The sequence below is a fragment of the Drosophila suzukii genome, chromosome X (assembly GCF_043229965.1).
Source record: "Drosophila suzukii chromosome X, CBGP_Dsuzu_IsoJpt1.0, whole genome shotgun sequence".
Taxonomy (NCBI): Eukaryota; Metazoa; Arthropoda; class Insecta; order Diptera; family Drosophilidae; genus Drosophila; species Drosophila suzukii.
In genome coordinates, this window is record NC_092084.1 from 20,717,863 (window position 1) to 20,734,274 (window position 16,412).

General features: G+C 39.3%; 5 protein-coding genes across 7 annotated transcripts in view; 2 read left to right on the forward strand and 3 right to left on the reverse strand.

Annotated features, from left to right (window-relative positions):
* LOC108005385 (uncharacterized) overlaps positions 1-10,779 on the reverse strand; it is a 50,133-nt gene extending 39,354 nt beyond the window's left edge. The window contains exon 1 of one of the 3 annotated variants that reach the window (XM_036821330.3): positions 10,640-10,779. The gene's annotated coding sequence lies outside the window, so the exon portion shown is untranslated. Of the gene's footprint in view, positions 1-1,650; positions 1,929-3,765; positions 4,271-10,639 lie in introns of those variants that run through there. The other 2 variants (XM_036821331.3, XM_036821329.3) reach the window with 2 other exon arrangements.
* On the forward strand, positions 10,412-11,928 carry LOC108005384 (ketimine reductase mu-crystallin). The gene is made up of 3 exons (XM_017068645.3): positions 10,412-11,385; positions 11,446-11,643; positions 11,743-11,928. Exons 1-3 carry the CDS (start codon positions 10,584-10,586, stop codon positions 11,814-11,816), a joined length of 1,074 nt encoding a protein of 357 aa, XP_016924134.2. The 5' UTR covers positions 10,412-10,583; the 3' UTR covers positions 11,817-11,928.
* Nprl2 (Nitrogen permease regulator-like 2) lies at positions 11,874-13,565 on the reverse strand. Its single transcript, XM_017068644.3, has 3 exons — positions 13,234-13,565; positions 12,663-13,169; positions 11,874-12,529 (listed from the first exon to the last, which is right to left on the reverse strand). The coding sequence occupies exons 1-3, from the start codon at positions 13,417-13,419 to the stop codon at positions 11,975-11,977; spliced, it is 1,248 nt and encodes a 415-aa protein (XP_016924133.2). The 5' UTR covers positions 13,420-13,565; the 3' UTR covers positions 11,874-11,974.
* Positions 13,566-13,709: 144 nt separating this feature from the next.
* Polr3I (RNA polymerase III subunit I) lies at positions 13,710-14,828 on the forward strand. Its single transcript, XM_017068301.4, has 4 exons — positions 13,710-13,853; positions 13,923-14,037; positions 14,103-14,255; positions 14,320-14,828. The coding sequence occupies exons 1-4, from the start codon at positions 13,846-13,848 to the stop codon at positions 14,752-14,754; spliced, it is 711 nt and encodes a 236-aa protein (XP_016923790.3). The 5' UTR covers positions 13,710-13,845; the 3' UTR covers positions 14,755-14,828.
* On the reverse strand, positions 14,764-15,944 carry DENR (density-regulated protein). Its single transcript, XM_017068640.4, has 3 exons — positions 15,697-15,944; positions 15,354-15,615; positions 14,764-15,025 (listed from the first exon to the last, which is right to left on the reverse strand). The coding sequence occupies exons 1-3, from the start codon at positions 15,814-15,816 to the stop codon at positions 14,838-14,840; spliced, it is 570 nt and encodes a 189-aa protein (XP_016924129.1). The 5' UTR covers positions 15,817-15,944; the 3' UTR covers positions 14,764-14,837.
* Positions 15,945-16,412: the final 468 nt, after the last annotated feature.

Here is a 16,412-nt window from a genome sequence, read left to right on the forward strand (position 1 = left end):
GGTACCCGAGGAAAACTCTTATCTGTTTCAGGAGTCATTAAACTATTTAAATCTTTGCACAATAATGTTAAGATCTTTCTGGACCTAATACTATTAGACCCATCAAAGATGAAACTTCAAATATTGATAAGTTTAAAAAAATCTTTTTGTCAATAACACATATATTCAATCATACCATTTCAACCAGTTATTTTTGGTTTCAAATTTTATGCTTGGGGAAAAGCTGGCTATTGTTATTTTACCTTCTAGTTTAAAAAAAAAGCGATTCGATAAAACTTTTAAGTAACTATACATCAAAGTAATGGTTTTTTGTGTTGTTAAAAATTTTAGATTAACACATTTAAATAAACATAATATAAATAGCTATCAAGCAAACACTAAGTATGAAAATAAAGAAGGAAACAATAATATTCTATATTTCCAGTGTTTTTTATTATATCTGAATGGGGAACGTCTAATGGAAACTTTTTAGGTTTAATATAATTTTTCTCATGTATGTATAGCCAGATAGTAATTTTTTCCAGTGTGCTTTGCCTGCTGCTTTTCGCTTTTTGTTTTCTTAGCAGTTTAGCGCCCGCTGTCCATGATTGTCCCCATGCCCCACTCAGGTAGCCCCCTCCCAGCCCCTGCCCCTGCCCCTGCCCCTGCCACTCCCCCCGCCCCTCCTCCCTCCACCCTCCGCCCGGAGGAGTGTGTCCACGTACCAACATTGGCCTAATGTTGCACATTGTGTGCTGAGCCTGATCTTGTTTATTATGCAAGAAAGCTGCCAAAGTGAGCCAAAGCCGAGCGACACACCGATATACGAGTGCCGAAGCCAAACGGCAACAATCGCAGAAAGTAAATTTACAAAAATTTCAATTGAACAAAGTGCTGAAGACTCTTGACCAGCGACAAGAGAAATGGGAAGCCATGGGGACATGGCCGGGTTGTGTCGAAAGTATATCTCCATGATCGCAGAAAACGAAGGAAACGTATTGTAGATCGCAAAGAGTTCCTACTTGGATAATACCCGAAATGCAGTTGAAGTAAACTGAAGACATTCGCATATAACTTTATGTGAAATAGTATACGGAAAAATAAAAACATATATTATAACTAATCAAAGGATTCAATTAAATATTTAATAGATAATAAAAATTTGTTAACCGAAATTTCTTTTTAGTTGCTTTCAAAAAGTTTATCTGTTAAAAATGCATCAAGTTCTTACAATGATTAAACAGGTCTTTCTTAATTATCTTACCCAAATTTGTATCAATTAGAATTATTTGCTAATTTTGAGGTTCAGCAATTAACATTAAAATATAATCCAGACAACTCAAATTACCAAATTAAAAATACCAATCTGGATTATATTTGAGAATGCCCAAAACTGGTTTTTAATCATTCCAATATTAACAAGAGTAACAAATGTAAAACCATATTTCAAAGTTAAAAAGTCACAACAATTATTTTCCTTTTGTTTAAATATCCAATGTGCTTGTTGTATTTATAACACATTTTTTATGCAATTGAACACTTTTAATGTTAATTTTTTCTTTTTAAATTCTGAAAAGGTTGCGTTCACTTTCACAAGCACACAACACTGTGTCCATATAAAGTGGCTAATTTTTGGGCCTGTATCATCACTCTTATGTGTATTACGCATACCTTTTGCTAATTTATGGCTTGTTTCACTAAATGGATGCACCTTGTTTTTATTTTTTGTGTATTAACGATCGATCGGCGAAATAAACCCAAAAAAAATCACAGCTTTATAGCTGATAAAAATCACATTTATAGGCAGTTTATGCCCAGTACCGTTAGTCGTTTTATGCGTTATTTTTATTGATAATATACGAAATTCCCATTTTTTGCAGGTTTTCGAAAAGAACCGCCGTCGGAAAACGGTTGAGCGATTAAAAATTGCTCCGCACAGCGCGCACTTTGAATTGCGACTGATCGCTTGGAGTTGAAGTGCTGATAAAGCAAAGGCGGAACGATGCGTAATGGAACGGGGAAACGGGCGGAATGGAACGGGGAACGAGTGGGATGGCACTTTTGCGGCGGCACAGTCGCAAAGTGGGCGGCACTGCGCGTAGGCCTAAATGTTAATGCAATTTGCTTTATGCGCATATGGATCAACGCGATCGGGGGTCTTGAATCTTTTTTTTTAGGAAGATGAGAGGGGAGGGGGGGTGACGTTTATAGGGTGCCTTAAATGGAGGAGTGGAGGCAACACCAACGAGCCACAACCACCGACTGACGCTGTTCTTTTGTGACATATGGAACTGGGTCGGGTCAAAAGGTAAGTGCTTAAAATGCTCTTTAATGCCGCAAAAGCTGCCAACTTGTGGTCATTGCGGGTCCCTTTTTCCACTCCACTGGATGCAGCCGAAAGTTGGGTAAGCGATGGGGTAACCCCAATACGAAAACCATAAATAAAGAAGGTGTTCAAGGAACACTTAAGTCGCAACAAAGATTTGAAAGCCTAGAAAGTATATATACCTATTTTTGTGTAAGAAAATGAAGGAAATATTTTTAATAATGACTACTCAAAATATATTTTCTGTATTTCGATTGGAATATTTTGCAAAAGATTGCACTCGACCTTTTAAAGGTTTTATTTTTAAGAATATGTATATCTTCTCTGAACTTTTATCCATTTTATCATTTTTTACTTTGATAAGAAATACATTTAATTTGGAAAATAAATTTCGAGATATAAACTAGTATTTATGGATGGAGTTTAATGATCTACAAATGATACAATAATAAACAATTCTTTTTTGATTATTAGAAGTATTTTGAAAGTGCATTGTGAAAATAATTGGGATACTTCAAAGATTCCTAAGACTTATAAAGTACATTATGTATTAGTATTACCAATTTGTATCTCAATGTTTTTGTACTCATTGTATTGTTTTAAGAGAATAATTAATTCTCTGGTTCTAATCCCTAAATTTCAATATAAAAATATATTTACTGCAAAACTGATCAGAATTGAATGTTCAGTTTTTTTGATAGAGACCAACCCGTTGCTTCAATTCCCGCACTCGATCATTCTTCATAGTGCAACGTGCTTTTCCTCAAATTTCATATATAAAAATATATTAACTGCAAAACTGATCAGAATGTTCAGTTTTTATAGAGCTTCAACTCCGCCACTCGATCATCCTTTAAAACGCAACGTGCTATTCCTTAAATTTCAAATATAAAAATATATTTACAGTCAAACTGATCAGTATGTTTAGTATTTATAGATCGCAAGACCTGCTTAAACTCCGCCACTGGATCACTTTTGAAAGTGCAACGTGCTATTCCTCAAATTTAAAAAGTAAAAATATCTTCACTATAAAACCCTAGAGTATCTTCAGTATTTATAGAGTCCAAGACCTTGCTTCAATTCCGCCACTCATCCTTCAGTCCGACCGGACTTCCTCCCCCCAAAAAGCATGGTATATAGAGGCCCTGGTAGTGGGTTCTGGTTCTTTCATGGGCAAGGCCGTCTTTCTTCCATCTAGATGGTTGCGGTTCAGTGGGATCGGAAGTGTTTTTGGTTTTGGCTAATGCTAATGCTAAGCCAAAGCCAAGTCCAAGTCAACGTAGCAGAACTGCAGCCAAATCAGATCAGAAATGGGCCAGGGTCAATGGTCATTTGGTTATAACTTACAACAATAGGGGGAATCAGATCATTCAATTCCATTAGCGATTCTTTATCGGAGATGTATTGCGACGCATTCGAGCAGAATATGCATATGATTAGGCCAAAATAAATCAGCTTACCTCAATCGCCGGATCCAGCCTCCATCAGAACAGGTTCAATTTTCATATAATATTTTTTTGTATATTTGTTTTGGGACTCTTTTTATTTTTTTTTTTTAAATTCTTTCGACTGCACCATAAACAAAATTATTTAATTTGCATATTAGAATTTTTTGTTTCTCTCGCTTGGCTTTGTTTTATTATTACTTGTTGCTGCTGCCGATGTATTGTATTTCATATTTCACTGCTAAATAATTTGCTATATATTATTTGTGTATTACTTGATTCACAAAAACAAAAAGGAGTACAAAAAAAATTAACTAAGGTATTCTCCGTTCATTAGCGAAAAATCTGTTAACAAAAAAATGTGGGTAATTCACATATGTATATATATATATAGGTAGTGATAAATTTGATCAATTCATAAGTCACTTCACTTCACACCCGCCAAGTTTTTGAACGATTCTCCTGCCCGTTTTGGCCGGGCTTTTTGGCGAGAAGAGGAAATTCGTCAGCTTTGGCCGAAAGCGAAACACTGACTGACTGGCTGATAAAGACAGACCCGTCTGGAAGCGAACCGAGTTGAGCCGAAAAATCCCAGACGAAGTAAACCGATCGTGGCCGAAACGACTGAAAGCCAGTGGAACGACTGAAAGCCAAGTTAGTGGAAACGAAACACGGCTTAGAGAAGGGGGGGAAAAACTCTTGGGCGGGGGGAATATGCTAATCATAGGCCTCTGAAATATTAGGCCCTGGATTAGTCAGTGGGCGTTCGAAAAAGCCAGCTGAAATGAGTCGGGCAGTTGAAGTGCAGCAATTGCAGCCATAAAGTCTTATTAAGGGCCAGCGCATGAATATTATTTACCAACCCAGGATATTTGCATTTTTAAAGCCTTCAAGTACTCTAAATATGAAAGCGTTTCATTTAAAACCCAGGATATTCGCATTTTATAAGTCTTATAGTACTCTAAATAAAAAGGGTTACATTTAGAATTTAATGAAGGAACCATATACTAAAGTTATTTACACAAAGTTGTTTCATAAATATTATTTATCAACCCAGGATATTCGCATTTTATAAGTCTTTAAGTACTCTAATAAAAAGGGTTCCATTTAAAACTTATCAAAGGAACCATAAAACTAACCATTAAACTAAGTTATTTTTTAAATATTATTTACCAATCCAGGATATTCAAAATTTTGAACTCTTCAGGTAATATAAATAAAAAGGGTTCCATTTATAATTTAATAAGGGAACCAATTATTCCTAAACTAAGTTATTTCTTAAATATTATTTGCCAACCCAGGATATTCGCATTTGTTAAGTCTTCAGTAACTTTAATTAAAAAGGGTTACATTTATAGTTTAATAAAGGAACCATTTGTTCCTAAACTAAGTTATTTCAATAAAATATTACTTATAAAAAAAATTCTCAAATTTTGAATATAAATTTAGTTAAATCAATATGTTCACATTATCTAAGTTAATATTGTTCACATTATCTAAGTTAATATTAATTGATATTATGATAATCATTGATCATTGATAATTTTAAATTCATAGGAGAAATAAAATTAAAACAAAAATTTGATAAGATTCTTAAAATTGGTTTATATTTATGTTATCACTTTCTAAAAATGTCTTATAAACGTTGTTAAATTTTTAAGCAACCACCACTTGCTCCAGCTTTTATTTGACTTCATTTCCAATTTGCATTTGTTTTCATTCTAGCATTTTTATGCTCAACGCAAAGTGCACAGACGGAAGTTGTAAAATGGAAAAAAAATATCTACAAAACCCGAGAAAAAGGAGGAAAATAAAACAAACCAATAATCGAAATCATTAGACAAAGGCGAGCTAAGGCAATGGCTGCAATGAGTTCGACAACAATAACAAGAAATAATACTTGCCGATCGAATCTAATTGGTGGAGCGGGGGGTGGGGTTATTGGGTGGGAGGGGGCGGTACAGGGAGGTGGGTAAGGGGAGGGGAGGGGAGGGGGAACGGGAGCGGGAGCGGGCAGCTCAGTGGAGTCCATTGGGTGCGGCGCCAACGCTAAACATAACGGCACAATTATAGCCGTCGTCAGATATGTGCACACATATAGCTCAGCACTGGAAAAAATTATCACCCCAAGTTTCACCAATTTTTTTAATAATTTTTTTTTAATATTTATATAGTATTTAAACATTAAAAAAATCAAAATTGTGTTTCATTCAAATCTTAAAACATTTTTTGAAGACTTAAAAAAATAATGAGTTTTATTTTGGTATTTTTCTATATAGCTAAATATTTTTTAAAAATTGTAATACACTTATATTTTATGTGCACACATATATCTCAGCACTGGAAAAATTATAACCAGCAAGTTTCCGTATTTCATAGGAATTCAAAAGTATTATTTTTTTTCATAAAATCATTAGAATTCGTTATAAATATTTATATTACATTAAAGCATTAAAAAAAACCAAATTGTGTTTCATTCTAATCTTAAAACATTTTTGGAAGACTTTAAATTATTCAGGTAATTTTCTATATAGGTAAAAAAAATTTTTAAATATTTAAATACGATGTTCACACACATATCTTAGCACTGGAAAAAATTATCACCAGCAAGTTTTCCTATTTCATTGGTATCAAAAATAAGTAGCCTTTTTTCATACATTAATTAGAATTTTCTATAAATATTAATATCTCATTAAACCATTAAAAACTAAAAATGTAGTTTTCATTCTAATCCTAAAATATTTTTGAAAGACTTCAAATAATAATGTAGTGTATTCTGATAATTTTCTGTATAGGTAAATAGTTTTTAACATATTTTAATACACCATTTTATTATATTCAATTCATTTTTTATTTAGTTTGAAAGTTAAAAGAATAACAATTATAATTGATAAATATCAATGAAATATATTTAATGTGATGACAAAACTTCTTAAAAACTAATTCATTAATAATTTAGTCAGGACTTGTCAGGAGCGGTTTTGGGGTGTAAGAACTCCTTTAAGATGAAGTCCTAGGGAATTGTGTTGGAAAGTATGCTGCATAAAATATGTTCCAGAATTCCCTCTTAATGAGTTCAGTGCACTTAAGCAAACAAATCGTAAAACACATTTTAAACTAGAATGAAGTAGTTACTATAGGTTTTTGAGGGATAAAAAAGTTATTGAGTAATTAATGTTAAATCTGGGATCGCAATGAATTTTTCCCAGTGCATTTCAACGGTAACAGTGCGCATATGTATATTATAATTTTACAATTTTTTTCCATACAATTTTTCTATCTTTTTTGCCACATTCTCCAAGGACAAACAACATTTTAGTGAGCGACGACGTCGCCGGCGGCTAACGGCACAAACCCATTCCAAGATTGATCTACAAAATACAAAATACAAAATACGAAACTTCGGGCTCTAAGTTTTTCGCGTTCGTCGACTTTCCTTTTTCTAACCTACGAACTGCGCCAGTGTGAGTGTGTATCTGTGTGTTGGCCGAGTGTGCGGGCGCGCACTAAAACAATAACAAAAATAAAAACTAAGCAAAAATAAGGCAGTAAAAAAATTAAAATCCAGCTCCGCGAAGAAAAGGTGTGGCAACGTTCTGTATCTGTGTGTGGCTTAGTAGACTTTAGCCATTACTATTACTATAACTATTACAGTTACCGTTACAGTTACAATTTCAAAAGCCGCCAGCGAAAATGGCTTAAATATAAACAATTTTGGTTGGCTTTTCAGCAACTTTAAGATAAAATCCTAGAAACTCAGAGTGGCATTATCTAAAGTTTTCGAAAATGTTTCTAAAAGATTTTTGAAAGCTATTTCAATATTTTTGAAATTTTACCACAATTTTAATTGCAATAAAAATATATTTCAAAAATAAAGTAATATTATTTCACTCAGAATTGAATTTACCTACATATTTATTGAAACTTTACTTTCTTAAATATAGTATTATAAAAGAAGGGCCTAAAAAAACGGAAAGTATCTCCTGCAGCAAAACAGGTTGCGATACAAATCTAAAAATCATTTCATAAAATAATTTTAATATATTACAATGTGACTGAATACCAATTCATTAACATTAATAAATTAACAGATACATGAAGAAGGGATAGATAAATATTTAAAATATCCATACATGAAAACTAGAGCAATAAGTTAAATCGGTGTAGGTATCCTCCGGATCCATTGAACACCTTAAATCTATAGTTGGCCAATAAATGCAATCAGAGTGCGCCTCGTCATTGATTTTGGCCAGCAAATTTATGCTCGCCGAGGCGAAATCCTTTTTGGCCATTAAGTTTTGGCGCTTGCCAAATCGTTTAGCAATTTATTCAAAGCGTCGGCGACAATTCACTTTTCGGATATGGATTCTTGGGATTGGAATTGGAATCGAAATCAGAATCGGGGCGTTTTTTTTGCAGCAGCAGCCTGGCGGTGGCTTTTGCGCAATGCCAAAATTTATGGCCAGCCACTTACCCGCCAGCAAGGTCAGAACACTTAGAAGTGGTGCTGCCGGTGGTGCGATTGGTGGTTCTGGTGGTTCTGCGGCGGTGTGCCACCGCCACGGTTCCAGGAGTGGGGCATGCAACAGGTCGCCCCAGCAAACCAGGAGCCACTCCAATGAGTCAGCAGCAGCAGGGGCAGCAGCTCGACTTTGATTTGTGGCACTCCGGGGCGAATATAAATCAGCCAGCAACTGCACATTCCCAAGGCCGCCACCACACAACCACAACAAAAGGCTCCGGACCCACCCGAAACCCAAGCCCATGCACTGAGATAAATTTGGAAATATCCCTAGGGAGGTCTTTAAGATCCCAGGCAATTCCATTTTATTTATAATCTTTAAAAAATCTGACAATCTTAATTAATTTGCCAAATCAATGATATTATTATTATTTTAATGAACACAGAAAAGAAATTTTCAAAATAAATTGTTATTTTTGGAAATCTTTAAGAATGGTTCTGATAACCGAAAGTAAAAAAAACCACAATTTTCAAAATCTCATTTGTACCACGGTCTAAGAACTAAAAAAATAATTCAAAAATTTGGATAAACAGAAGGTAATTTTATAAAACATTATTATTATGATTCTGATAACCGATAGTAACCAACTCCTCATTTTTGGAAACCTTTAACAATGGTGTTATTGCCGATAGTAAAAAACACATTTTTCAAAATCATATTTGTACTACGGTCTAAGAACAAATAAAAGGTATTTTTATAATAAATTTATTAATATTATTATTTGAAACCTTTAACAATAGTTCTGATAACCCTCATTTTTAAAATCATAAAATCATTGTACTACGTTCTAAGAACTACAAAAAAATCAAGAATCTAATAAACAAAGAAAATGTATTTTTATAATACATATGTACATTATTGGAAACCTTTAACAATGGTGCTGATAACCGATAGTAATAATCCCCTAACACAAAATCCTATTTGTGCTACGGTCTAAGAACTAAAAAAAAAATAGTTAGAAATTCAATTCTTAAGACATGTTTCAAAATACTTCAGGGTCAAGTAGTTTCCTAACAATTTTATCAGGTACTATAATATAATATCTATGTATATATAATAAAGAATCCTTGAAAAGTAAAGTACAATTTATTTCCGTGCACTTTACAATCTTTGCTGTGAATATGATTCAGAATTGGTAGGCATTTCCAAAATGAGCCAGCAAAATTCGCAATGACAGTATAGAATGGCGATTTTTTCGCTAGTGCATGGAAACTCATGGAAAAGCCGCGCAAAGGTCAAGTCAAGTGAAATTGGTTGGGACAAAGGCGAGAAAGCAGGCGACGGAGGCGAACAGTGAAGAAATTATGTCAAAATTTGAATTAGCAGCTGGGAAAATAAAATGGCTCAGGCCAAAAACAATGGCAAAGCATAAATTAATTTTTCCTATCAGCTGCAGCCGCGGAAAAGTGCATTCGCTTTTCACTTTCGTGTCGGTGGCTGGGGTTTTTCAATTGGATGGGATTGGACGTGGATGTGGATGTGGGATGTGGTTCAGTTTCCAGCTGTTTGCGAGAATTATTTCAGCGCGATAAAGCCGTTGACAGAAGCGGTTTCCCTTTTTTGAGCTGCGGTTTCGCCCTTGGCGTGCGGTGAAAATGCATTTTCCCAGCGACGCCGAAGAATGGGGAAAACTGCATTAGAAATGAGGAAAAACAGTCGCCCGTGAAAATTGGTTTTTGGTTTTGGTTTTGGTTTTGGCCGGTTTTGCGGGAACATAAATTGACCGTCAACCTTTCGTTATCAGAAAACTTATAGTATTATGCTTGATTTTCACAATTTTTACCAAATAATTAAGTTGATGGTTCATTAATACCCTTTTTATTGCATAACTTTTACTTCCATCTCCTTATTTAAACCATTTAAATTTTGGCGCAATTAAATATTTTGACAAAATAACGGTATTTTTTAGTTCATTTGTGATCGAACAAACAGTGCTGCCAGAATTTCTGTAGAAATTGACTTCTGTAACCAAAGATTTGAATATAATAAAAGTTGAATATAAAAAAATTAATTCAAAAACCCCACTTTTGTTGTAAAACTAAGCAAACGTTTTTGAAATCCTAAAGATTATATTTTTTTCATAGTTATTTACCAACCAGTTTTTCCACTTAAGCTAGCATCACTAGTCAGCTGATCTTTAATCTTTAAGATTATCAATTACAACCTGATTTTCTAAAAGTTACATTTCAAACTCCACAGCTCTAACCAAGTAAATATTTTATAGGTTAGAATTTTAAAAGAAGTAGATACGAATATAAAATCTGCAAGGCTGAGAAGATACCCTACTTACAAAGTTAATTTCCTACAAAAATGAGTGGCAGTTCGCCAGTTTATTACAATGCGGATACAGTCCGTCGATTTCTTACCTGGCCGCTGGTCAATGAAGCAGTGGAGTCGGCGCTTAAAGCCGTAGTTAAATCCCAGGATCTGGGGACCACCTCCTCCTCCTCCTATGCCATCCAACCGAAGAGAAGTTTCACCACCTGCGGCAAGGAACCTGGCAAGATTCTGTTGACCATGCCCGCCTTTGTGGGAGACTACAGCCTGGGATCCAAGGAATACACAGGGGACGTGGGAAATACCCGCTCCACTTTGGCCTGCAAGTTGGTGACCTCGTTCTCGACCAACTCCCAGCTGGATCCTCCGCTACCCTCCATCCATGCTCATGTCCTGCTCTTCAACAACCAAACTGGTCAACTATCGTCCATAATGGAGGGCACGGATTTGACCACCTGGCGCACTGTTTCCGCCTCTCTGGTGGCCACCAAGTATCTGTACTTCCGACGCTTTGGTTCGCAGGCCGAAAAGGAGAGGGAGATCAACGTGGCCATCGTGGGCTGTGGCGTTCAAGGGCAACTCCATGCCGCCGCCTTTTGCGCCAACTTCCGGGCGAAACAGCTCAGTCTGTACAATCGCACGGAGGCGAAAGCCCAGAAATTGAGGGAGCAACTGCAGCGGGAACTGGGCACCGAGAGCGAAACACAGATAATAGTTTGTCGGAGTGCTAAAGAAGCTTGTCAGGATGCCGATGTCATCTGCGTGGCCACCTACTCCAACGAGCCGCTCGTCCATATTGAGTATCTGAAAGGCAAACAGAGCGTTCACATTAATAGTGAGTCTGCGACTTAAGAGAGACTACAAGATATTTACCTTTATAAACCTCCAATTTCAGCTGTCGGTGCCGGCGAAGTCCACTTTTCGGAGTTAAGTCCCGACATCTACCGCCAGGCTAAGATCTATGTGGATTGCTATGCCAATGCCGAGGCCGAATTGGTGGGTCTTCCAGGCCCCATCACCGCTGAACTGGGTGCCATCATCCTCAACAGAAACTATCCCGGAAAAACGGACATCTCCATTTTCCAATCCTTGGGTGCGTTGCTTTCCTTATTTTCCAACTCACTTCATTAGCACCTTAGAATTTATGGCTATCTCTTTCTTTTCCACATGTATGTGATTTCTGTACCTTCAGGCATGGCTTCGGAGGACGCCTGTGTGGCCCAGGCAGTGCAGGATGCCATCCTCTCGAGCGCCGAGCGTTCATGATTGCCGTTCAGCTGGAAAACCAAGCCCGGGATCAGCCCAACTCAAACCACCGGCTCGTTAACCTTTCATATGTATATATGTGTATATAAAAAAGCTATTGGAAACATAACAATCGGTTGGCCTACAAACTACAACAAACCCAGACGCCTTCTCCTTCGTCACTTCCAGATCACAGTCACATTCGTATCCTTCTCGATGTCCCGCTCGATGGTGCTGGGCGAGAGGCCCGTCTTGCAGCAGATCTCGTCAAAGCTGATCAGCCCGGTGTACATCTTCTGCCGCCCGGAAGGCACTGAGCCCGTGAACACCGGGTACTTGTGGATGCAGCGGATAAACCGGTGCTGCAACCCAAAGATTACCATGCGCCGCTCATCGATGTTGTGGTGCTGGGGGCCCAGTCGCTGGCAAATGGCCCGCAGGGTGACGCCGTGCGTCATAGAGGCGTAGAACTGGAAGATCCGCTGCACACTGGGCAACGTCTTGTCCGGTCGTAGGGCCACGTATTTCCGGCAGGCGCCGCTTAGCGACGCACTCTGGATGAGATGTTTCAGGTTCTGCGTCATGTAGACGTTGCTGTACTTCAGGATGGGCAGCAGCTGGACGACGCCGTAGTAGACCAGGTTTTGAATGCACGACTTCACCAGATCCGTTTCCACGTCCGCTTCAGCGGCGATCCGGGCAACGTGATTGATTCCGTTGATATAAGGCAGGATCTAGCGAAGAAAACAATGCAGTCCAATGAGATTATATGTTATTCAAAAGGTAAAGTGAGGATGTAGTTAGATTTGGAAAATCCCTGCCAGGGTGCTAGCTATGCCAGCGTTATTTCTAGACTAAGTCCCTCACCTGTTGCGTGGTCAGGTCCCAATTGTCCAGCGGAGCGTCGCGCAGATTGGCCAGCAGCAAGGGCACCATGTGGTCCTTGACCGGCGGCGGATCCGGCTTGTGCATGACGATTTTCAGGTAAATTGTGTTGTCGCCCTCGACAATGGTGGCGACCTTGCGCTCGTTTAGGTCGCGCAGGACCGTCTCGAAGATGTTCTGCAGCCGTCGCTTGTCGTCCTCGCGCGACAGGAAGCAGGACTCCTCCTCCATCATGATAAGGTACTCGGACAGCTTCTTCACCACCGGCTCGTACTGAACGCTCCTGGCCCGCGAATCGCAGACAAAGCATAGGTTAAACAGGAAGGCGTTGCGGGCGTACTTCTGCTGATCCTGGATGCCCACCGGATAGCCGACGATCTTCACGTCCATTGCGTTGACGGTGAGGATGCAGCGCTGCAGATGCTGCTTGGGTATGATGTAGACATTGATGGCATCGAACACATCCTTGGATATGTAGTTATCGGGAACCTGTGGGCCGTGGATTATTGTATTGGATTATCTTATCAGGCAGTGTTCCTGGGAACCGGCTCACCTGGCAGCTAATCTTACAGCCCGCCGTGGCATGGAACTCGCTGAGGAAGATGCACCGGATCTTGCCCTCCGTGCTGCCATGTGCTCCTCCACCTCCACCTCCGCCTCCTACCGATACTCCTGCTCCATTCGTGACCACGCCCGTCGCTGCCGCCGTCTCTGCCGTCTCGTTCGTGTGGGAATGCATGCTGTGGATCCCAGTATCACCGCATCCGCATCCTCCGTCTGCACCCGCAGCCAACTGTGGACTCCAAAGGTACCGAGATTCACCCCTGTGCGCTTAACAGCAGGTGTCACAACTCCAATAACAGTGGCGGAATTCGCTGTTATGAACTGTACTGTTAAACTCGACGCCTTTGTGGTGAGACCGTCAACGGGGCTCTCAAAAATATACCAGAAATACCACAGATAAGCCACGGTATTTAATTTGATTTGTAAATTTCGCAACAGGAGAAGTTTTAATGATCCTTAATTGCTTGAATTTATAAAATTTTTAAGCTTTTACTTATTTTTAAAATTAGGAGTTATAGAAGTAAACTTACCGTTGTATTGTTTGGCATGGTATATTTCAACACCCGCCGCGCGGTCATACTAAAACTGGCCGACTCAAAAAATGGAAACGTGAGAATTGTTTTGCTTTGTTAATAATTAAACATTGAATGATATCTTAAACCCTTTGTTCCAATACAGGATCAACCCCACGTTCTCGTATCTCACCAACCTGGAGGTGATGCAGATTCTGCAGAAAATCAAGAGCACAAAAAAGAAGTTTGGCATGCGAAACTTGGCCACGGTTACCTATGAGGTTTGTTGATTCTTCAAAATACGCACCTCTATGATCGTGAATTAACCCGGATTTTGATTCCCCAGGCTCTTCAGTATCTGGAGGAGTCGCCCTGCAAAACCCAAACCCGCGAGAACATCATGAACTATGTAAAGGACCTTTCCTCCTATCGACTGAAGTCCCACGAGGTCCTTCAAATGATCAATGATCCGCCAACAAGTGCTCTTCATACGCAGCTGGTGAGGATTAGTTTGGGATATATCTATATAATATACATATAATAACCTTATTCTACCTATCCAGCTCATCGACGACAATAAGGCTCCACTTACCGATGAGGAGAACGAGAAGATAATCCAGCTGAGCTACAAGCACTTCCATGGTGGAGAAACTAAGGAGACTCCGGTTGAAAAACCAGCAGAAGCAACTGGGAAGACAACGGGCAAGCAATCTGGGAAGCGAGCTAAGAACAATCCAGCGGCTGAATCCACTCCAGCAGCTGGAACTGCTCCTCTAGCAACGGAAGCCGCTCCAGCAGCCACAAAAACTGCTCCCCCACCAACGGAAATCGCTTCAGCAGCCACAGAAACTGCTCCCCCTGCAACCGAAGCTGCTCCCCAAGCAATGGAAACAGATCCGCCAGCCACTGAAGCTTCTCCCCCAGCTGATGCTGTTCCCTCAGCAGCGGAAACAAATCAAGTAGATGCGGAAAACCCCCCGGAGCCGCCAACTAAATAACTCACATGCTTATTACGTTTAACGTTTCATATTTTTATGTTTGATGTAGCGTATAAAATAAGCTAAAAAATTGATTAATTTATTTATGTTCGCTTCTGATCGCCCAAATCCTCGATGACATCCTCGTCGATTTCGGCCCACTTTTCGGGTATGACATCGAACAAGTCGTCCTTGACGTCGCCCTGGATAACGATCTCATCGTCGCCGGTCACCGAAGAGCCGCAGGCGAACTTGGTGCCAAAGAACTTGGCGGCCACCTTGAGATCAATGTCTGGAAAGGTGGGAGAAGTTATTAATCAAGGAGATAAATGATAATTCGATGGTTTTTCTAGGTCAATAAATGCCTTAGAAATCAAGTAAAGAATATAAATATGTTGTGGCGGGACTTGGTTAGGTGGTGTATCTTAAAGGGAAAGTATTATTGTTTTCACTTTTGCATAGGTTTTGTGGAAACGAAAGGGAACCGGTAAAATCAATAGGTAACCAAGTCATTAATATGTAGGACTTGTAGAAATAAAACCAGAGTGGGCTAGTCCCATCTCCTGGTAGCTCTTCCTTGGACTGACAAGTAAAAGGTGTAAGCTGGTAATAAGACCCACCGAAAGTGCTTAATCCTGTGACCACGGTCACGGACTTCTTCTTGCCACGGGCCGCCCGGGAGACGCAGATGCGCTTGGGCACATCCTCCTTCTTCTTCACGCGCAGCAGTCCCTTGCCGCCGCGCTTCTGGCGCTTCTTGTCGTCATCTGTTCCGTCGGCGGCGGCCGCCTCCTCCTCGATCTTTAGGCGCTCGAAGTCGTCTGGCATGTGGCGCTCCAGCCATTCCTTGCACTTCTCGTACTCCGGATAGTACTCGCAGTACTGCGGATCAAGGGCAGGATATGAATACATGTGTGCGCACAGGAAATATGGATTTTCCCCAAGCCTCTCCAGCTAACTCACCTCAATGGGCATCGTGCAGTGGCCGCAGTACTTCATCTGGATGGGATAGGTGACGCCCTCGCGCGGACCCACCTGCAGGCGGTCGGCGACGCTGTTGGTGCCCACTTCCTCGTTCGTCATTGCGTATCGGATCGGATTGACTGGCTAACGCTCGGAGATTAATTTAATATTATAATATATTGAGAATTCGGGACGAAGAAGACAGACAGATGATTTTCAACGCAAGCTGGCCGTTTTCTGATTCGGCGGGAAAAATATACTGACTGTGTAGATATACCGTAAATATACCACAGAAAAATAGGGTTATTCGAAGGTGTCACAGAAATCTCTTCGGGCGAAATATACGTAAGCATCAATACTAATTTCTCCCAAATTCCGCCCGAAAATATTTTTGTGACACCCACGATTATAAGCTCTATATAGGATCAGTGACCAGTTTTCCAATATTTCGAAAGTGAAAACATGTGAAAATGTTTTTTATTTCTTAAGATAATGCCTACAATTATTTATAAGGTAAAACTAACTAAAATATTATTTTATAATTGATTTGATAATGGTGATACAATAATGTTTTTAATAAAAAATGTTGACAATTCTGGTTTTCACCACCCTCAAGGTTGTTGATTTGCTGAAATTTCTGCAAATGGAGTTTATAAGAAGGTGCTGATAAACAGCCTATCAACATTCAGCATATCAACCTTTTAGGGAATACCCTA